Source organism: Aotus nancymaae, unplaced genomic scaffold (genome assembly GCF_030222135.1).
Source record: "Aotus nancymaae isolate 86718 unplaced genomic scaffold, 86718_ANA_hifiasm-v0.15.2.pri h1tg000029l, whole genome shotgun sequence".
Lineage (NCBI taxonomy): Eukaryota > Metazoa > Chordata > Mammalia > Primates > Aotidae > Aotus > Aotus nancymaae.
The window spans coordinates 92,815,106-92,837,261 of NW_026988442.1; the positions used below are offsets into that span (position 1 = coordinate 92,815,106).

At 47.1% G+C, this 22,156-nt stretch overlaps 2 protein-coding genes across 2 annotated transcripts in view; one reads left to right on the forward strand and one right to left on the reverse strand.

Moving 5' to 3' along the window:
- Positions 1–16,503: 16,503 nt before the first annotated feature.
- SFT2D3 (SFT2 domain containing 3) lies at positions 16,504–17,151 on the forward strand. The gene has a single exon (XM_021667989.2). The coding sequence runs from the start codon at positions 16,504–16,506 to the stop codon at positions 17,149–17,151; it is 648 nt and encodes a 215-aa protein (XP_021523664.2).
- Positions 17,152–18,636: 1,485 nt separating this feature from the next.
- WDR33 (WD repeat domain 33) overlaps positions 18,637–22,156 on the reverse strand; it is a 112,140-nt gene continuing 108,620 nt past the window's right edge. The window contains exon 22 of the mRNA XM_012462318.3: positions 18,637–21,329. Coding sequence (XP_012317741.1) covers positions 21,100–21,329 — 230 coding nt within the window. The 3' untranslated portion in view covers positions 18,637–21,099. The remainder of the gene's footprint in view (positions 21,330–22,156) is intronic.

The window sequence follows — 22,156 nt, forward strand, 5'->3', positions numbered from 1 at the left end:
TGTAATGAAGAGAATGAATCCAAGTTGGAAAATACTCTTCAGGATATCATTCAGGAAAACTTTCCCAAGCTAGCAAGGCAAGGTAATATTCAACTCCAGGTAATACGGAGAACACCACAAAGATATTCTTCAAGAAGACCAACCCCAAGGCACATAATTGCCAGATTTATTAGGGTTGAAATGAAGGAGAAAATACTAAGGGCAGCAAGAGAGAAAGGTCAGGTTACCCATAAAGGGAAACCTATCAGACTTACAGCAGATCTCTCAGCAGAAACCCTACAAGCTAGAAAAGAGTGGGGACCAATGTTTAACATCCTTAAAGAAAAGAACTTTCAACCCAGAGTTTCCTATCCAGCCAAACTAAGCTTTATGAGCGAAGGAAAAATTAAATCTTTTGCGAACAAACAAGTACTTAGAGAGTTCACCACCACCAGGCCTGCTTTACAAGAGCTTCTGAAAGAAGCACTATACATATAAAGGAACAACCAATATCAGCCTTTCCAAAAATATATCAAAAAGCAAAGAGCATTAACACAATGAAAAATTTACATCAACTAATGGGCAAAACAGCCAGCTAGCATCAAATACCAGTATTAAACTTATATATATTCTAATTGGATAAAAAGCCAAAACCCATCGGTATGCTGTATCCAGACCCATCTCACATGCAACAATACACAAAGACTCAGAACAAAGAGAAGGAGGAAGATTTACCAATCAAACAGAGAGTAAAAATAAATAAACAAAAAGCAGGAAATGCAATTCTCGCCTCTGATAAAGTAGACTTTAAAGCAACAAAGATCAAAAGAGGCAAAGAAGGACATTACATAATGGCAAAAGGATTAATGTAACAAGAAGAGCTAACGATTCTATAGATCAACGAGACAGAAAATTATCAAGGACACTCAGGACTTGAACTCAGACCCGGAACAAGTAAACTTAATAAACATTTATAGAACTCTCCACTTCAAATACACAAAACATACATTACCACCTCACACTTATTCCAAAAGTGACTACATAATTGGAAGTAAATCACTCCTCAGTAATCGCATAGCATTTCATAGGTTTAAATGAAATATTGGTTGGCTGCTTGTTTGTTATTTTCTTCCCTTATTTTTTTCCTGACTACATCATTAAGTATAATTATCGGTATAAAAGAGGTTTTCAAAACTCATTACTAAATTGCATTCTAGCCTGGGCAAGAAAGCAATACTCCCATTCTCTCTCTCTTTTTCTCTTTCTTTTTCCTCCTCTTCTTCATTCTTTTTTTTTCTTTCTTTCTAAAATAAATAAATAAATAAAAATAAAAATAAAAATAAAAAAATAAAAAATAACCTACCCACATGTTCTAAATATGCTACACACCAGAGTGTAAACTGCTCATAAATATTTAAGGGCATGTTGTTTTAAACATTCTTGGTAAGTTTTACACTCATATGAGGAGCTGCCTAAATGTAGAGTGAATATCATCCTGTTTTGATCAAAGAATCTCAAATATCACTTTACTCAACATATCTACTCCTGAACTGGGTTTGTATAAACAAAAAGACGTGTAGCTGAGCACAGAGGTTCACGCCTGTAGCTCTAGCTACCTGGCAGGCCCAGGCAGAAGGATGGCTTTAGCCCAGGAGAGTGAGGCCGCAGTGAGCTATGACTGCACCACTGCATTCCAGCCTGAGTGACAGAGCGATGGCCCCTTTCTCATATAAATAGTTTTTTAAAAAGAAAGAAAAATCATAACAGACTATTTGAAAACCAATTCTATCTCAGACTCGTTTTTCATACTCCAGAGTTGATGGCTGCACACTAGCCTGAGCTCTGCCCCAGGAGAGGCGTCCTGGGGAGCACACGGCACAGTAGCTTGGACCGGCACTCAGGCTGTTCTGCCGAATGTGCACAGGGCTGACCGGCGACGGGCAGGCCCAGCGCCTCTGCCAGGTGCCCCCCAAGAGAAGCTGCAATCCCACTGCACTTCTGCCCCTGTGGATCCAGCCCATTGGTTCGAGGTCCAAGGGTGAGAGCGAAGTGGAGATCAACCGCACACCTTCGGCCGGATGTGGGCAACGCTAAGACACTTGGAGCCCACGGCCTCTGCTAGACAAGAGGTGGGTGCAGGTGCCCAGGGAGAACAAGCCCGGGCCTGCATCTGATGCTTACTGCGTGAAGCAGACTGAAAACACATGCTATTGGAGACGGTGTGGCCCAGTGGATCCCAGAGCATAGAGAGCAGGGCTACTTGGGTTCAGATACTGTCTCACACTTGCTCACTGTATGATCTTGGACACTCCTTCACTTCTCTCGGCTTCAGTCTCCTCATCTGTACAATAAGGTTGATAACAACAGTACCTTCCTCATGAGGACGTTGTAAGGGGTAAGACAACTTATGTGAAAGAGGTTCTCAAAGTTTTTGGTCTCAAGTCCCCTGTCTTATACTCTTAAGAGTGTTGAGTATATCAAAGAGCATTTATTTACATGGGCTACGTTTATCAATATTTACCATATTAGAAATTTAAATGATACAGTTAAGAATATTTCATTATTAATTTATGGCCGGGCTCAGTGGCTCATGTCTGTAATTCCAGCACTTTGGGAGGCCAAGGCGGGTGGTCAGGAGTTCAAAACTAGCATGGCCAATACGGTGAAACCTAATCTCTACTAAAAATACAAAACTTGACCGGGCGCAGTGGCTCACGCCTGTAATCCCAACACTTTGGGAGGCCGAGGCAGGCGGATCACAAGGTCAAGAGATCGAGACCATCCTGGCCAACATGGTGAAAACCCATCTCTACTAAAAATACAAAAATTAGCTGGGCGTCATGGCGCGTGCCTGTAATCCCAGCTACTTGGGAGGCTGAGGCAGCAGGAGATTTGCTTGAACCCAGGAGGTGGAGGTTGCAGTGAGCCGAGATCGTGCCACTGCACTCCAGCCTGCCGCCTGGCCACAGAGTGAGACTCTGTCTCAAAAAACAAAAACAAAAACAAAAATTAGTTGGGTGTAGTGGTGGGCACCTGTAGTCCTCACTACTCAGAAGGCTGAAGCAGGAGAATCATTTGAACCTGGAAGGTGGAGTTTGTAGTGAGCCAAGATGACACCACTGCACTCCAGCCTGGGCGACAGAGCAAGACTCTATCTCAATAAAAAAAAAGAATATTTCATTATTAGTTTACAAATCAATAAGAAAACTATTACACATGAATACAATATGAATACAATGACATATCTTTATTAAAAAAAAAAAGTATAGTTTCCAAGAAAAATTACTAAGACTTCTGTACCCAGGCAAGACAGAGTAGCAGGAGCTAAACAAAATACACGAGACAATTGTTTCCAAGATACTGAATATCAGGCAACATGGGACAGTGATCCGTAAGAGATGGGAAACAAACAAAGGAAGCCGTGATTGCCCCAGCGTTCTGCTGTGAGTGTGCTTCCAAGGCCTCGCCCAGGGAGGGGAAGGCCAGGTGGGGCTGAGAAGACTCCTTGAGTTGTAGAGCTGAGAGTACAGGGAGACCAAGGCAGCTAGACATCACAGGACTGGATCCCAGACAGCAGGAGGCTGCACAGAGAGAGGACAGAGCGCCCTAGAGGGATCCCCCAAGTATTCCACTGAATGCTGACAAGCACATGTGTGTGATGAAACTATCATTGCCAAGGAAGAAATATTTAAGAGGATTATAAATGGGGGAGAGAAAGGGTTTAACTGTGCTGGTTAATTTTCTGTAACAACTTGACTGGCCACAGTCTGCCCAGGTTAAACATTGTTTCTGGTGTGTCTGCGGCTGTGTTTCTTGGTAAGGTTAGCATTTGAATCTGTGGCCTCACTCAGCAAAGTACACTGCCCTCTCCAGTGTGGGCGGGCACCATTCATCCACTGAGGACCTGTAGAGAACAAAAGGCAGAGGTAAGAGGAATTCACCCTTTTTCCTTCCTGCCTGCTTGAGCTGGGATGTCTCATCTCATCTTTTCCTGCCCTTACGTTGGGGTTTATACCATCAGCTCCCCTGGGTCTCAGCCCTTCTGACTCAGCCTGAATTATACCTACCATCTTTCTTGGGTTTTCCCCTTGCAGATGGCAGATCATGGGACATCTTGGCCTCCATAGTCATGCAAGCCAATTCCCCATAATAAATCTCCTTTTGTATTTATATATATGTGCATATCTTACTGGTTCCATTTCCCTGGAGAGTCCTGACTAATACAGGCAATGAAAGGGAGGTAAGTTTTCCACACTTTACTTGAACCGGTAAAATGTTGCCACCAGTAGATTGTGCGTAAGTTACGTATGTATGGCTTTTTAGACAACCACCAAAAAAATCTATACAAAGAGGTATACCCACAAAAAAGTATAGATAAGTATACTTATTATATAGAATTCTAAAACATGTTCAAGGCTTATATAACAAGGCAGGTAAGATATATACAACAGTGTGGATGTATCTCAAGGCCATTACACTGAGTGAAAAAAGGCAACCTCCAAAGATCACATGCTGTGTGATTCTGTTCATATAATACCCTTCAAATGACAGAATTAAAGAGGTGACAAATAGATTAGTGGTTGCCAGAGACTGGGAATGGTTGCAGTAGGGGAGTGAGTGTGACTCTAAAGGAGCGTTCCTATCCATTAACATAGGATATCTTTCCATTTCTTTAGATTTCCCTTAATTCCACTGAACAATGTTTTATGGTTTTCAGTCCGCGTAAGCCTTACGCTCTTTCAGGTAAATTAGTCCTAAGCATTTTACTCTTTGTGATATGATTGCAAATGCAATTGTTTTCTTAATTTCCTTTTCAGATTATTGATTGCTGGCATATAGAAACACAAATAGATTTTACATGTTAATCTTGTATCCTAAAATCCTGCTGTACTTAATTGTTAATTCCAGTGCTTTCTTGGAAATTTCTTAGGCTATTCTATATACAAGATTATGCCAGGCCGGGCATGGTGGCTCACGCCTCTAATCCAAGCACTTTGGGAGGTTGAAGTGGATGGATCACTTGAAGTCAGGAGTTCAAGACCAGCCTGGCCAACATGGCAAAATCCTGTTTCTACTAAAAATACAAAAATTAGCAAGGCATGGTGGCAGGCACCTATAATTCCAGCTACTTTGGAGGCTGAGGCAGGAGAATTGCTTGAACCCAGAAGGTAGAGGTTGCAGTGAGCCGAGATAATGACACTGCACTCCAGCCTGGGTGACATAGAGAGACTTGACCCTGGAAAAAAAAACAAAAAAGATCATGTCATCAGCAAATAGAGGTAGCATTGCTTCGTTTCTACAATCTTGATGCCTTTTCTTTTTCTAGCCTATGTCCCTGGCTGGAAACGTTGGTACACTGTTGAATAGAAGCGGAAAGAGCAGGCATGCTTGTTACGTTCCTGATCATAGGCTGAAAGCATACAGTCTTTAAACATGATTTTAGGCCAGGTATGGTGATGGATACCTGTAATCTCAGCACTTTTGAAAGCCGAGGCAGAAGGATCACTTGAGCCCAGGAGTTCAAGACCAGCCTAGGCAACATGGGGAGATCCGTCTCTGCAAAAATAAAAATAAAATTAGCCAAGCATGGTGGGATGTGCTGTCCCAGCTACTTCAGAGGCTGAGGTGGGAGGATCACTTGGGCCCAGGAGGTCAAGGCTGCGGTGAGCCATGATAGCGACACTGTACTCCAACCCTGGGCTAGAGTGAGACCTTGTATATATATATATGATTTTAGCTATGGGTTTTTCATAGACCCCTTTACTGTGTTGAGGAGGAAGTCCTCTTCTGTTCTTGTTTTCATTTGTTTGTTTTATCATGAAAGGGTGGATTTTGTGAAATGCTTTTCCTATGTCTATTGAAAGGATCATGTGAGTTTTGTCCTTTATTGTGTTAATGTAGCATATTCCAGTGATTAATGTTAAGGTATTATGCCAACCTTGCACTCCTGGGATAAATTCCACTGAGGTGTGGTATATAATCCTTTGTATATGTTGCTGGATTTGGTTGCTAGCAATTAGTTGGGGATTTTTGTATATATTCATAAGTGATATTGGCTGTAGTTTTTCATCAATCTCTTTTGTGCTCTTACTGTTAAATAACATTTTGACAAAATGTTGACATATATTACATTTCTATATATGCATAGCCCATAACAAATTACATACACACGTTTTTTTTTTGAGATGGAGTCTCACTCTGTCACCCAGCTGGAGTGCAGTGGCGCAATCTTGGCTAACTGCAGCCTCCATCTCCCAGGTTCAAGAGATTCTCCTGCCTCAGCCTCCCAAGTAGCTGAGATTACAGGCATGCACCACTACACCCAGCTAATTTTTGTACTTTTAGTAGAGATGGGGTCTCACAATGTTGACCAGGCTGGTCTCAAACTCCTGATCTCAGGTGATCCATCCACCTTGGCCTCCCAAAATGCTGGGATTACAGGCATGAGCCACCATGCCTGGCCCAACACACATATTTTCTTATGCAATTACTTTTTAGATCAGTTAAGAGAAGAAAGATGAAGAAATATGCAATTATACTTTCTGTTGTAATTATCTACTTTTACCAACACTTTTGTTTTTTATGTGGATTCAAATTAGGATCTGGTGTCACTTGCTTTCTGTCTGGAAAACTTTAAATATTTCTTGTAACTCAGACCTGCTAGCAATAAATTCACTCAGACCTTCTTTATTTTGGAGTGCTTTTTATTTTGCCATTATTGTTGAAAGATAGTTTTGTTGGGTATGGAATTACTGGTTAACAGGTTTTTTGCTGCTGTTGTTTTGTTTTGTTTTGTTTTTACTGTTGGGCACTTTGAACATGTCATACCACTGCTTTCTAGCCTCCATTGCTTCTGATGAGACATCATTTGTCAATCTTATTGTGCTTCCCTGGTACATGATGAATTGTATCCCCTTGGCTACATTTAAGATTTTATCTTTATCTTTGGTTTTCAAAATTTGACTATAATATATCTGCGTGTGGATGTCTTTGTGTTTACCTTACTTGAAATTCATTATTTCTCAGATGTTTAAAATAATGTTTTTCATCAAAGTTGGGGAAATTAGGCAGGCACAGTGGCTCTTGACTGTAACCTCAGCACTTTAGGAGGCTGAGGTGGGATGATTGTTCGAGGGTAGGAGTTCAAGACGAGCCTAGGAAATACAGAAAGACCCTGTCTTTACAAAAAAACTTGAAAAGTAGCCGAGCATTGGGGTGAATACCTGTAGTCCTAGCTACTTTGGAGGTTGAGGCAGTAGGAATGCTTGAGCCCAGGGGATCAAGGTTACAGTGAGCTATCCTTGTGCCACTGCATTCCAGCCCAGGTGACAGAGTAAGACTCTCTCTATAAAAAATAATATTAATAAATTAAAAATAAATAAGTAAATACATTTGGGGAAATTTTCAGCCATTATTTCTTCTAAAAATTTTGATATCCCTTTCTCTCACTTTTCTTCACTATTCACCTGTATATTAGTCCATTCTTGCATGGCTAGAAAGAAATGCCAGAGACTCGGTAATTCATAAAGAAAAGAGGTTTAGGCCAGGACGGTAGCTCACACCTGTAATCCCAGCACTTTGGGAGGCCAAGGCAGGTGGATCACGAGGTCAGGAGTTCAAGACCAGCCTGACCAACACAGTGAAACCCCGTCTGTACTAAAACTACAAAAATTAGCTGGGCATGATGGCAGGCACCTGTAATCACAGCTACTTAGGAGGCTGAGGCAGGAGAATCGCTTCAACACAGGAGCTGGAGGTTGCAGTGAGCCGAGATTGCACCACTGCACTCCAGCCTGGGCAACAGAGCCAGACTCCATCTCCAAAAAAAAAAAAAAAGTAAAGAGGTTTAATTGGCTCACATTCCTACAGGCTGTACAGGAAGCATGGCAGCATCTGCTCAGCTTCTGGGGAGGCCTCAGAAAATGTACAATCATGGCAGAGGGCAAACGGGGAACAGGCACGTCTTACATGGCCAGAGCAGGAGGAAGAAAGAGGGAGGGGAGAGGTGCTACACGCTTTTAAATGACCAGATCTCACAAGAGCTCACTCACTATCGTGACCAACGGGGATGGTGCTAAAGCATTAGAACCCACCCCCAGGATCCATTCACTTCCCACCAGGCCCCACTTCCAACACTGGGGATTGCGACTTGACATAATATTTGGGCAGGACACAGAGCTAAATCATGTCAATATGTGGGTGCACTTCGTGGTGCCCCATGTTGCTCTGACGCTCTGCTCATTTTTCTTCATATTTTTCTCTTTCAGTTGCATTATTTCTACTGACATGTCTTCAAGTTCACTGATTCTTTTTTCTGCCAACTCAAATCTACTCTGTATCCCATCCAGTGAATTTTTCATTTTGTTTTTGTTTTGTTTCGTTTTTTAGAGGTAAGGGCTCACTATGTTACCCAGGCTGGTCTCAAACTTCTGGGCTCAAGCAATCCTCCTGCCTTGGCTTCCCAGAGTGCCAGGATTACAGATGTGAGCCACCACTCCTGGCCTTTTCTCTTTTCTTTTGAGATGCAGTCTTGTTCTGTCATCAGGCTGGAGTGCAGTGGCCGATCTCAGCTCACTGCAACCTCCGACTCCCTGGTTCAAGGAATTCTCCTGCCTCAGCCTCCTGAGTAGCTGGGACTACAGGCGTGCACCACCACGCCCAGCTAAGTTTTGTATTTTTAGTAGAGACAAGGTTTCACCATGTTGGCCAGGATGGTCTCGATCTCCTGACCTCATGATCTGCCCACCTCGGCCTCCCAAAGTGCTGGGATTACAGGCATGAGCCACCGCGCCCGGCTTATTTTGTTCACTTTTATAATTTCTACTCCTTTATTGCTATTCTCCAATGAGATATTGTCATTTCACCTTCCTTCGGTTCATTTTTTTTTAAGAGACAGGGTTTCATTCTATTGTTCAGGCTACAGTGCAGTGATGCAATCATAGATCACTGCAGTCTTAAATTCCTGGGCTCGGGCCACCCTTCCACCCCAGCCCACCAAGTAGCTAGCACTACAGGTGCTTACCACCACACCTGGCTAATTCTAATTTTTTTGTAAAGTCAGGGTCTTACTATGTCTCCTAGGCTGTTCTCAAACTACAGGCCTCAAGGGGTCCTCTCACCTCGGCCCTCCCAAAGTGCTGGGATTACAGGGATGAGCCACCACACTCAGCCATAACCAGACATTAATGGAAACAGGAAGAATTTAAAATTTGGTAAGGATTGACAGTATGGGCAATTAGCAGCTAGGTGTCAAAATCTGTTCTGCTACATTGAGGAAGAATCTGTACCAGACAAGAAAGAGTTTACGTATCTATCAGTTACTTGCAGTTTACAAGGAGGTAAAGTAGATCAAATACAATGAAAAAGGCTAGAACCTGGTAACCTAGAAAAATGTGCTATGAAGTGTGCAGCTTTCCATTGAAACACGTGTTTTTCTTCAGTCTCCTCCATTTTGATAAAAATAACCCCAAAGAAAGCTTATTTTTGACCCCCCCTAGTCCCCCTCCACCATACACACACCACATCAGACAAAGTTGGTCTGATTAGATTCAGCCCGGTTATTTTTATAGGCAGAAGCAAGAATGCCCTTTACTATGGGCCAAGTTTGCATAGGAATGAACTTTTAAAAACCACGTGAGGCCAAGAAGCCAAACAAAGAACTCACCCCCAGATCTCACTGGCAGTACCTACAGATCTGGGCAAATTCCTCTCCCCTGTAAGCCAGATACCAGGCTCATTTTTCCAAGAGGGCTTTGTAAGCGTTGTCTCCATAAAGTCAACAGCTCCTTAAAAGTGTCTGGTCATCATCCTGGCTAACATGGTGAAATCTCATCTCTACTAAAAATACAAAAAATTATCTGGGCATGGTGGCACGCACCTGTAGTCCCAGCAACTCAGGAGGCTGAGGGAGGAGAATTGCTTGAACCCGGGAAGTGGAGGTTGAGGTGAGCCAAGATGGCGCCATTGCTCTCCAGCCTGGGCAATAGAGCCAGACTTTGTCTCAAAAAAAAAAAAAAAAAAAAAAGTGTCTGGTCGTATCTGATTAAATGAGCATCATCCTCAAATATGACATTCCAAACAAGTCCTTGGTTGTCACCAATGTTTCCAACTATTTCCCACCGAATTTATGACAATAACTTACATTTCCATGAAAATAAGAATACTCAGTAAGCGTTTTGAATTATAGAGGGGTCAGGCAGAAAGAAATCATTTTATAAACAGTTTATTTCTGTTTTAAAAAGCGTAGTCTACTAAATTGTTATTAATTATAGATAACTTATGAGGAAAATTGAAAAGGGGAATTCCTTATGGAGCCAGATAATTTTTGAATACAGAAGACTAGATGACAGTTCCTTACAACAGCCGGGCGCGGTGGCTCACGCCTGTAATCCCAGCACTTTGGGAGGCCGAGGCGGGTGGATCACAAGGTCAAGGGTTCGAGACCATCCTGGTCAACAAGGTGAAACCCCGTCTCTACTAAAAATACAAAAAATTAGCTGGGCATGGTGGCGCGTGCCTGTAATCCCAGCTACTCGGGAGGCTGAGGCAGGAGAGTTGCCTGAACCCAGGAGGCGGAGGTTGCAGTGAGCGGAGATCACGCCATTGCACTCCAGCCTGGGTGACAAGAGCTCAACTCCGTCTCAAAAAAAAAAAAAAAAAGACAGTTCCTTACAACAATAGCGCAACTGACAGGGAAATACAGTTGTTTCTGCATCCTGCAAAATGAGATAATAAAGTCAAAACATTTTTGACAAAAAATAATTATAAAGATGATTAACCCCATTTTCAAAGAGGACAAGACAAGTGTTTTCAGGGCCCCTCTGGGAAATTCAGAGACAGTTTAGACATCAAAGCTATCCCAAATGAATCCATTCTCAAAAATGGCATTCCAGATAAAACCTGGGGAATTTTCTTCTTTTACTTTACATTGGGACTCAGTATTGGGAAGGTAAAAAGCAAAGTTATCAAGAGATTTAACCACTTAAGATAGAAGTCAAATTATGAGAAACTATTTGGCTATTCATTTCAAACTGACAATAAAATATTTAAATGTTTGTTTAAAATTCTACAGAGAAGGAAAATAATCGTAAAGAAATTAGCCCTTTCTACATGGGTTTTATTTTCTTTCGTTTTTGTTTTTTTTTTTTGAGTTGGGGTCTCATTCTGTCACCCAGGCTAGAGTGCAGTGCTGGGGTCTAGGCTCATTACAGCCTTGACCTCCCCGGCTCAAGCAATCCTCCCATTTCAGTCTCTCCAGTAGCTGGGACCACAGGCACAGGCCACCGTGCCCTGCTAATTTCTTGTATTTTTGTAGAGATGGGATTTCATCGTATTGGCCAGGCTGGTCTCGAACTCCTGAGCTCATGATCCGCTGGCCTCTGCCTCCCCAAATGCTGGGATTACAGGCATGAGTCACTGTGCCTGGCCCATAGCTGCTTCTGTTAAACCAAAAATATTAAGCCACTCACATTTGTCTAAATAACAAGATTTTGAATTCTTAAGACATTTCTGAGTTAGTTTTTTTGTTTTTGTTTTTGTTTTTGAGGCAGAGTTTCACTCTCTCTCCCAGGGTGGAGTGCAGTGGGGCAATCCCGGTTCACTACGACTTCCGCCTTCTGGGTTCAAGGAATTCTCCAGCCTCAGCCTCCAGAGTAGCTGGGATTACAGGCGCCCGCCAGCACGCCAGGCTAATTTTTGTGTTTTTAGTGGAGACAGGGTTTCACCATGTTGGCCGGGTTGGTCTCGAACTCCTGACCTCAAGTGATCCGCGCCTTGGCCTCCCAAAGTGCTGGGATTACAGGCGTGAGCCACCGTGTCCAACCTCTGAGTTAGTTTTTATAAAAATAATTCTCTTTTCCTTGTTGACCATTGACAGTATTAGAAGTTACATTTCTCTAACTTCTGAAAAATTCAGGATTATTCCATTTATATAAGGTGCTTATTTAACTCTAAGGCAATCAGAACAGGATCCCTTTAGCGATTTTCTAATCTAATCTGGCCGAGGAGGGCTGCAGCCAAAAGCGCCGGCGAGCGGCCCGCGCCCGGGTCAGGCCGAGACCCCGGAGAGCGGGACGGACGGTGGCAGCCGGGCAAGCCGACGCTGCCAAGCCCTGGGGGAAGCGAGGCATCCTGGGAGGCGCCCTGCGTCAGACGCTCCTGTGGGAGGGCGTGTGAGTCCTCAGTTTCCCCAGGACGCGCAAGGAGACAACTGGAGGAGGGCCCACCGCCCCCCCCGCCCCCGCCCCCCCGCCCCCCCCCCCCGCCCCCCCCCGCCCCCCCCGCCCCCCCCCGCCACCGCCCCCCCCGCCCCCCCCGCCACCCGCCCCCCCCGCCCCCCCCCCGCCACCGCCCCCCCCCGCCCCCCCCCCGCCACCGCCCCCCCCCGCCCCCCCCGCCACCGCCCCCCCGCCCCCCCGCCACCGCCCCCCCGCCCCCCCGCCACCGCCCCCCCGCCCCCCCCCGCCACCGCCACCGCCCCCCCCGCCCCCCCCCGCCCCCGCCACCGCCCCGCCCCGCCGCCGCCGCCGCCCCCGCCACCGCCCCCCCGCCCCCCGCCGCGTCCCCGGAGCCCAACCGCCCGCCAGCGCCCCTAGCGGAGCCAGCGCATCCCCAGCCGCACGCGCGCGCCGCCAGCGTTCCAGCAGCAGCTTACTCGACCTCAGCACCAAGTGCCTGCAGCGTGGTGACAACGCCAACCGCGCCCTATCTCCAACACACTCCAGAGGGGCACTGGGAATACAGTAGCTACAAGTGGTTATGATAAATATACGTTAATAGTATATTGTGTTCGTTACATATAACGTGGGTGCATTGTGTGTTTTAAATATAATTCAGTGTAATCCCAGCACTTTGGGAGGCCGAGGCGGGTGGATCACGAGGTCAAGAGATCGAGACCATCCTGGTCAACATGGTGAAACCCCGTCTCTACTAAAAATACAAAAAATTAGCTGGGCACGGTGGCGCGTGCCTGTAATCCCAGCTACTCAGGAGGCTGAGGCGGGAGAATTGCCTGAACCCAGGAGACGGAGGTTGCGGTGAGCCGAGATGGCGCCATTGCACTCCAGCCTGGGTAACAAGAGCGAAACTCCGTCTCAAAAAAAAGAAAAAAATTTTTTAAAACCCTTCCAGGGCCCTGTTGCACTTGTGTGAGTCTGGCTCCTTTGCATCTCCATCCACATCAATGTCCACTGTGAATGGAGTTCAGAAGGACGGACAGCCTCAAAATGAAGGATAGGAGGGAGGGGGAGAGGGAAGGAAGGGAGAGAGGGAAGGAGGGAAAGAAGGAAGGAAGGAAAAAAAGGAAGGGAGGGAGGGAGGGGGAGGGGAGGAAGGAAAGAAGGGAGAGGGGGACGGGAGAGGGAAAGGGAAGAGGGAAGTGGGGGAGGGAGGAGGGACGGGGGAGGGGGAGGGGAAGATAGGGAGGAGGAGGATAGAAGGGAGGGGGAGGGGAGGGGGAGGGAGGGGAGAAGGGAGGGGAGGGGAAGAGAAGGAAGGGGAGGGGGAGGGGAGGGGAGGGGAAGAGAAGGAAGGGGAGGGGGAGGGGAGGGGAAGAGAGGGAAGGGAGGGGGAGGGGGAGGGGAGGGGAAGGGAGTGGGGGGGAGAGGAAGGGAGGGAGGGGGAGGGGAGGAAGGAGTTTGAGACCAGCCTCACCAACATGGCGACCTTTTGTAATTTTTGTAAAAATACAAAAATTAGCAGGGCGTGTGCGCCTGTAATCCCAGTTACTTGGGAGGCTGAGGCAGAAGAATCGCTTGAACCGGGGAGGCAGAGGTTGCAGTGAGCCGAGATCGCACCTTTGTACTCCTGCCTGGGCAACAAGAGTGAAACTCCATCTCAAAAAGAAAAACGCCCCAAAAAAGCAGGGCACCGTGGTGGGATGAAGGCGGGTGCCCAGATGTGGGGTTAGTGGTGGAGGAGAGAATGGGCTGGTACTGGATCTGTTTCCAAGGTAGAGCTGGTGGGACTTTCTGATGGGATTCGACTTATTGAGGTGGGGAAGGAGGAGGTAGCTACAGGTTTTGGGGGATGAGTAGGGGAAGTCAGGAGTGAAGTGTTTGGTTCCACACATCACCTCCAGGGCGCCTATTAGATGCCTGGTAGAGAAGTTGGGGAGGCTCTGCACACAGATGGCTTTAACAACACGGGCTGGGGAGAGGATGCCGAGAGAGAAAAGAGGAGATGCCCCAGGCACGGCCACGCTGAGGACTCAGGAGGAGGGACAGCCAAGCTGGGGCTGAGGGCTGAAACTCATCAGACTTGGCAACAGCGTCTGGCGATTTTGTGATGAACGATTTTCCAGCACGGTGGAGTGAAGACCTGGTTGAAGGGCTCAAGGGAGACAGGGAAGCAAGTTCAGATGGTTGTTAGGGTGAGTTTTACTGCAGTGCTGGGGGAGGAAGGGTTTTGTTATGATCTTCCCTCTCTGCAACCAAACCAGAGCAGAAAGCGCATCCAGGGCTCACACAGAGGAACTCCCAGCAAAGGCCTCTTTCTGCAATGGGAAGCCCACAAGACTAGAAACCAGAAATGGCAACCTAACCCTGCCCCATCGTCAATTTTGTGGGTGACCTTGGGTAGGTCACTTTACTTCTTGGTATTTCTGTTTCCCTCACCTAAAAAATGAGCAGCACAGTCCTGCCTTTTCTATATCGGAGCTGCACAAATGATTAGGTAACATCACTGATGGGCATTCCTGGCCCCAGTCCACTTTCTAGCTCTGTGTATTTGACTGTAAGTACCTCATAGAAGTGTAGCCATGCAGTATTTCACTGAGCATAGTGTCCTCGAGGTTCACCCATGTTATAGCACGTGTTAGAATTCCCTTCCTTTTTAAGGCTGAATGGTAGTCCATCGTATGCATATATCACATTTTATTTATCTGCTGATGGACACTTGGGTTGCTTCCACCTCTTAGACTAACGTGAATAGCGTTGCTGTGAAGAGTTGGACAAATCTCTGAGACCTGCTTTCAATTCTTTGGGGTATATATCCAGAGTGTAATTGTTAGATCCGATTGTAATTATATATACACACACACACATACATACATACATATATGTATGTGCATATGTATTTGTCTGTGTGGGTGGGTATGTATTTATTTATTTATTAATTTTCAGGAACTTCCATCCTGTTTTCCACAGCGGCTGTAGCATTTCACATTTCCACCAACGGTGTACAAGGCTTCCAACTCCTCCACATTCTTGACAGCACTTGTCACTTTCTGGTGTGTTTGTTTTTTTTTTTGTTTTGATCGTAGCCATCCTAATGGTTTGGCCCATGCTAAGTGATCAGGACGGTCACTGTTATTATCAAGTGAGGTAACAAATCAGAATGTATTTTGAAAACGAATTATATCTGTCAGGATGAAACCAAGAAAACAGAGAACATTAAAAGGAACTTACTGAGGGAGATTAGTTATACAGGGGATGGAAAGGCTGAGAAGCCAAACCACAGGAAGCCATTAACATTACATCCACCTAGGGCAGAGGACAAAGGACACAGGGCCACCCAGAGGAAGCCAAGGTGGTGAAGGAAGCTGTGAAGGTAGCTGCAGGGAGAAGCCCAGGGATGCCTGGAGGAATGTAACCTGTGAAAGGAATCTCAGGCAGACACCCACTAGGAGGCTCTGAGAAAGAGCAGGGCACGTAGGTGTGGCCTGAGAATAGATCAGGATTGGCCTGCGCGGGGAGGGGGCAGCTTTTCTGAGTGACCTGACGATGAGTCAGGAAACCTGGGCGTGGCGCTGCCCAGAACACAAGAGTGACACCGAACACAAGACAGCAGCGCCGCGTCTTGGACACGGGGCGCAAAGGAGTCAAGGATGTTGCCAGGCCTGCGGCCGAAACTGAGAACCGAATAGAGAAGCAGGCTGAGCATGGTGGGGGTCAATCTTTCCTTTACCAACCCCATAGTAAGTGATCAGGATGGTTACTATTACTACAAGTGAAGTGACAAATCAGGACGCGACGTTCCCAAAAAAAAAACCACCTGAGTCATACAGGTGTGAACTTTTTAAAAAATTAAATTTTTATTTTGAGATCACTCTAAGTTTGTGTTCAGTTGTAAGAAACAAGAGAGATCCTGTGTACCCTTTACCCGTTCCTCCATGTTGCAAAACTAGCAGGACATCACCACTACTGTAGACGCGGTCAGGCCGCAGGGCATTTCCATCGGCAGAAGGGACCCTCTTGTGCCCCCTTAGGGCCACACCCACCCTGGCCTTTCAACTAACTTAATGCTGGCAGGACTTAGCCAGACCGTAAGGACTCCTACTCGGGACAAAGAAGAGGCTCAGGCAACGGGAGGGCGACGGAAGGCGGACTGGCAGCACCCACGCCCGCGGTACTCCGGGACACCGCAGAGGTCCGCCGAGGAAGCACCCACTTCCGCGAACGCTCCGGGCCCTGCCCCTTTCTCCGCGGCCGACCAATTGCCGCCCGAAGGCCGAGCCGCTTCCGTCCGCGGCAGGGGAGGGCCGGAAATGAGCGGCAGCTTTTTCCTCCAGCCACCGCCTTGTCCGAGATGGCGGACCTCCACCGCCAGCTGCAGGAGTACCTGGCGCAGGGGAAAGCGGGCGGCCAGGCGGCCGCGGAGCCGCTGCTCGCCGCGGGGAAGGCGGAGGAGCCCGGAGACGGGCCGGCGGGGGCGTGGCTGGGCCGCGCGGGCCTGCGCTGGACGTGGTCGCGGAGCTCGGCGGAGTCGGCGGCTGCGGGCCCGGCGTGCCTGCCGAGCGTGACGCGCGGGCAGCGGCTGGCAGCGGGCGGCGGGTGCCTGCTGCTGGCGGCACTCTGCTTCGGCCTGGCCGCGCTCTACGCGCCGGTGCTGCTGCTGCGCGCGCGCAAGTTCGCGCTGCTCTGGTCTCTGGGCTCGGCGCTGGCGCTGGCGGGAGGCGCGCTGCTGCGGGGCGGCGCGGCGTGCGGGCGCCTGCTGCGCTGCGAAGAGGCGCCGTCGCGGCCCGCGCTGCTCTACGGGGCCGCGCTGGGCGCCACGCTGTTTGCCGCGCTGAGCCTGCGGAGCACGCTGCTCACGGTGCTGGGCGCGGGCGCGCAGGTGGCCGCGCTGCTGGCCGCGCTGGTCGGGCTGCTGCCCTGGGGCGGCGGCACGGCGTTGCGCCTCGCGCTGGGTCGCCTGGGCCGCGGCGCCGGCCTCTCCAAGGCTCTGCCCGTGTGAGGACCTCGTGCCCGCGCCACCTGGGAAGGACGCGGAGCCAGCGCCGGCGGAGCCGAGGACTGCACGCGGGGGCGGGACCCCGCGGCGAAGGCCCTTCCGCGACCGCCTGCGAGTCTAAGCTGGGAGCGGCTGCCGGCACCGGAGGGGACAGCAGCGTCGGGAGCTCTTGAATGTCAGCGTCTTGTGCTGGACTCGGAACGTGCTCTGGAGATTTTGTCGCTGAACTGCTGACAGGATGTGAGACGGTTATTAAGCTGCTCTCGAAGTAACTGTGGTCTTAGGTTCGGCTGAGTAAAGAAAAATGGCTTTTCTTCGAATTAGCTGTTCTCGTTGTTTTCTCAGGCTGTTTTGTCATTTAAAAATCCAGTGGTAGACGTAGGTTGGTGACGGTACTTAAATTTTGACTGTACCAAGACTTGGAAATTATTCTCTCATGCTTCAGCGTCAGCGAATCCAGAAGGGTATCAGATTAAACACCGAATTCAGCCACTGGACTTTTAAAAGTACTTATTTAAGATGGTTTATCTTGGGCTTTTTCTTCAGTTAACGAAATCATAAATATAGTGCCTTATAACATGAAGGGAAAATCAGTTCTGTATTTCACGACGAAAGCGATGGACCAAAGAAATTTCCTGCCGCAAGAAGCGTGGGATCCAGGAAGGGGCACGTACACGCTTCGCGGTCTCGGCAGAAACCCTGCAAATACAAAGATAATTCTACGTCCGGAATCCCTGTATCTGGTGGAAACCATGGATTTCTACAAGCTCGAATTACTCCTCACTTGATGGTCCGCTTTGTAAACTAGTTTACAGTTTGCAGGCTGACCGTAAGACGCTTTTCACATCTCATTGCTGTTTCCTTCATTTTAGGTTCAGCACTTACTTTTACCTACCTTAATTTATTGCCAGTAAGTATGAGCCTAACACTCTTGAGTCCAGAAAACTACTTCCTGTCAGTAAGAGTACACTGGGAAGTAGAATATATTTGGAATATAAACATTCTGTGCCGGTGGTTCTCACGCTTGACTGCTCATCAGTTATTGAAGAGCCGCACCTCAGAACGTGGGAACTAGGTCCCAGGCATCAGAACCTCTTTTTTTTTTTTTTCTTTTTGGTGCCGTGACTCGGATGCACCAGAACCTTTTTAAAGCTCCACAGGTGATGCGGTGTTCCCCGAGGCTGAGGACCACTACTTTTTCTGTGCATTGGCCTGCACAGTTTGAAAATAATGCTTTTACTGAGCTGGATCCCAGTGTTGCCTTCACAGGGTGTCTGTGGTCAGTACAGCGCTGCTGCTCCCTCCAACCCCAAAATGTGTGTTCCTAAGTCAGGTCCCTAAGCCCTGTCCCAAGAAGTGACACAGCTGGCCAGCATCCACACTGTAGGCTTGCAGGCCACCGACCCTGAGTTTTGGTAAAGAACACTGCCTTGTTCCCCGTCAGTAAACAAGGTTACCTACGTCAACAGGCTGCTCTGAGAGCAAATGCAGTGTTTTCAGAATGATTTATTTTTTCAGTTGTAAAGACTTAAGCCATTGGCTGCTCTTTCTAGTCCCCTAAATTTCTGTTCTAGTTTTAAATTTCTCTAGAATTTGCAATCGTTGGGGGTTTTATAATTTTTACAGTGTTTATTTTGTAAACACTTAAAAATTTGACATTTCTCAGCTGTTGGGTCACACCTGTAATCCCAGCATTTTGGGAGGCCAAGGCGGGAGGTCACCTGAGGCCAGGAATTCAAGACCAGCTTGGGCAACATAGTTAAACCCCATCTCCACAAAAAATGTTTAAAAACTTTGCCAGCTGTGGTGGTGCATGACTGAGATCCCAGCTACTCAGGGCGGGGCTGAATTGGGAAGATCACTTGAGCCCAGAAGGTGGGGGCTGCAGCGCACTGCACCCCAGCCTGGGCAACAGAATGAGACTCTGTCTCAAAAATGTTTTCTCAATTCAAACATTGAAAATACAGTTTTTATACACTCCAAATGACAACATCTAGTATATATTGTGACAGTGATGTTTTTAAAGGATAATATAGAGGTTTTTGTTTTCTTCTCAAAATGTGGTCAAGTCCAGTAGAGCTAAATGGTAAAATGAAATTTTTTTTAATGTGATCTGGTTATCTGCTTACTGAGATACTATGTTTTTAGAGTTAAAGCCCAAAATAATGAAATTCTTTACACTAGAATCTCAGGAAAAAAAAGTGTAATCTTGATATGGGTTTGTTCTCTGGATCCAGTTTTAGTTTCATGAAATTAGATTGCAGTTTCTCTCTCTCTAGGCTGTACCAGGTAGGGGTGAGTGAAGAAATACCCATAACCTAAAGCAATCTTGAGACTCCTCATATGTTTATGGTGGGGTGCTGATAAATAAGCTGTAATAGTCTCTAGATTGTAACACTGAAAAGCCGTGTGTATGGCTGACATTTTCTCCACAGAAATCAGTTAGCTTTTGCTGTGTTTTACGTTCATAGAGAACCGGTTAGATTTTTATATACTGTTACACTATGTCAGTATGCCTTTTCTAAGCAACCACTGAAACTTCCAGCACCAGCGGCCAGTTGCTGTAGCTCACACCTGCAATCCCAGCACTTTGGGAGGCCACAGTGGGTGGATTGCTTGACCCACCTTCTGGTATTTTCTGGGAAAATACCCTTCTGGGCTACAGGGAAGCTGAGGCAGGGTTGAGGCCGCAGTGAGGCATGATTGCACCACTGCACTCCAGGCTGGGTGATGGAGCGAGCCCGTCTCAAGAAAGAAAGAAACTTTAAGCACTGCTAAATCTGCCAAATAAATCTGACTCTGACGCCAAAGTGAAGCTGTCAATATAATGAAATGTTAAGGTGGCCATAGGACAGTCCTTTTAATAATAGAAGCTTCCCTGTCAAACCAAAATAAAGGTCAGTATAGAAAGTATCATGGGGTATGTACAATAAACTGAATTTTTGGCTTCCAATCCAAACTGGACCAAATGGTATGTTTATTTCAAACAGAGAATTTGCCATGGACAAGGTCTGTCTGGCTTACTATGAGTCAGAAGTACGCCCTGCCGTGTTTCCACGTAGCTAGGGTGGAAGAGGAAGATTCAGTGTCGCAAAACTGTTTTAGGAGCTGTTTTGGTCCATTCCTTATCCACTCAATGTGTGATTTAAAGTTATCTAAAGGGCATGTGACTGGATTTCTGACTAACATCAAGTTCCTCTCATCATAACAAGCCGATTCAAATCTAAACAGCGATTCCTAGGAATACATCCGGGGGGGTCCCTCACTGAACAGCCAGAAGACTGCACTGCACTTTCTCTTCAGAGTGTAATGTTCCATCTGTCAGGGCAAGTCAAAATTTCAACCTACTACAAACTACATTCGAGTAGTTTTCAAGTATTTCTCACTCGATCACCAAAATGATGTAACAGAATTTGTTGAAAACCACAAAGTTCACGGCTGGGATTAATTTAAATGACCTAGCGGTTAATTCGCTCAATCGCGCGCTCCTAGGCAGATGGGACGCGATGGAAATCTTAAGGCAAGCACTCCACAACTAGTTTTCTGTTAATCCTTGCGTAAATCACATTCTGTATTCATACAAAAACTTTATGTTTTTCTCTGACAAACTGTACACATAGAAACAAATTTCCAAATGGACAGGAACTTAAATTGGTGGAGGTGCCCCATGTCTTGTGACACTTAAAAAAAAAAAAAAGATCCCAGCTTTTCTCTTCACAAAACAACATGGGAGTTGGGGCAGTGAGGGTGGACGGGACAGGACAAGGCCAGCCACGCTGGTGGCCGGAGCAGTCTCTTCATCTTGAAGACCTCATTGAGGGTTCCTGGGATTCAGGTGCCCAGAAAAGAGCTCAGGGCTACAATGGTGCAGGCTTCCTTTTGTTTCTCTTGGTAAGTCCACAAGTTCTTAAATACTGTCCAGAGAGGCCTCAGGTTACCCAGTTCCAACTTCTACCGACCCCTTCCACCACCCCGAGAAGCTCCTCGCCTCGGTGGGCCAGAGTTCATGTTACTCCCTCTACCCCAGTTACTGCCACTCCGGCCACCTCGAGAAGGGGTGCCGCTGCCTGGAGGGCCCCCGAAAGGTTCATCTCTGTGGTATCCATCGTGGTGCTCTCCGTCTAAGGAGCTGGAACGCCCAGATTTGGGCACTCTCTGGGCAGGTCCTGGGCCCCCTCGGCCTGAAAAAGAAAATTTCAGATGGGACTTTTGTATTTTGTCAACAACTCCCAGTACAAACTTCTACTGTCTGATGACAGTGGATTGCTGCTGGTGGGTGTCAGGGAGACTGGCAGTGGTATTCAGAGCGCTGAGAGGTGTGCCTCTACCCTTTCCTGACCCTGCCTCTCCATTCCTGGCTCATGGCCATGGGCTGAACATCAGCTAGATCCGTGTCCCCAGGGCTATGTGACAGACGATGGGAAGCCAGGAGATGAGCGTGGAGCACCTTCAGGGAGACGCGCATCATCCTCCTGGGCCACGTCCCAGGCCGTCGTGAGTGTCTTACCCGCTCCTAGCCACCAGAGTATGCTGAGGTTTGAATACACTGACTTAACTTTGGAAGGACGTGCTGCTGATGTTAATAAAATGTGCTCCAACTAGGATAAGTATTCTCTGTGACTGTCCCATGACGCGCCACTTTTGGCTTCCTTTTCGTAATTAGTAAAATAAAACATTTCTTGAAAAAACAAAAGCAAAGCACAAAAAACCCACAAAACATTGGCTTTCATGTTATATCACCCAGGGATAGCTCAACTTGCTTCAGACTTGTACACACAAATGTTGAGGTACTGTTAAAATTATTTCATTCTGTTGGAGCTTGAGAATATTTTTTTAAAAACAAAAGAAAAAAAAATTCTACCTTGTAAGACTGTTTTCCTCAGGAAATGATAGGATTTGGTCACATCTCCCATAATGCACTCTCAGACTATTGCCAACTGCCCTCTCTCTTACATTTTGTAATAGAATATGAATCTAGCTGAGATGAAGTTAGGAGAGACAGCCAAAG

Coding starts and splice junctions, on each gene's coding strand:
- SFT2D3 (XM_021667989.2), top strand. CDS start 16,504: ATGGCGGACCTCCACCGCCAGCTGCAGGAGTACCTGGCGCAGGGGAAA.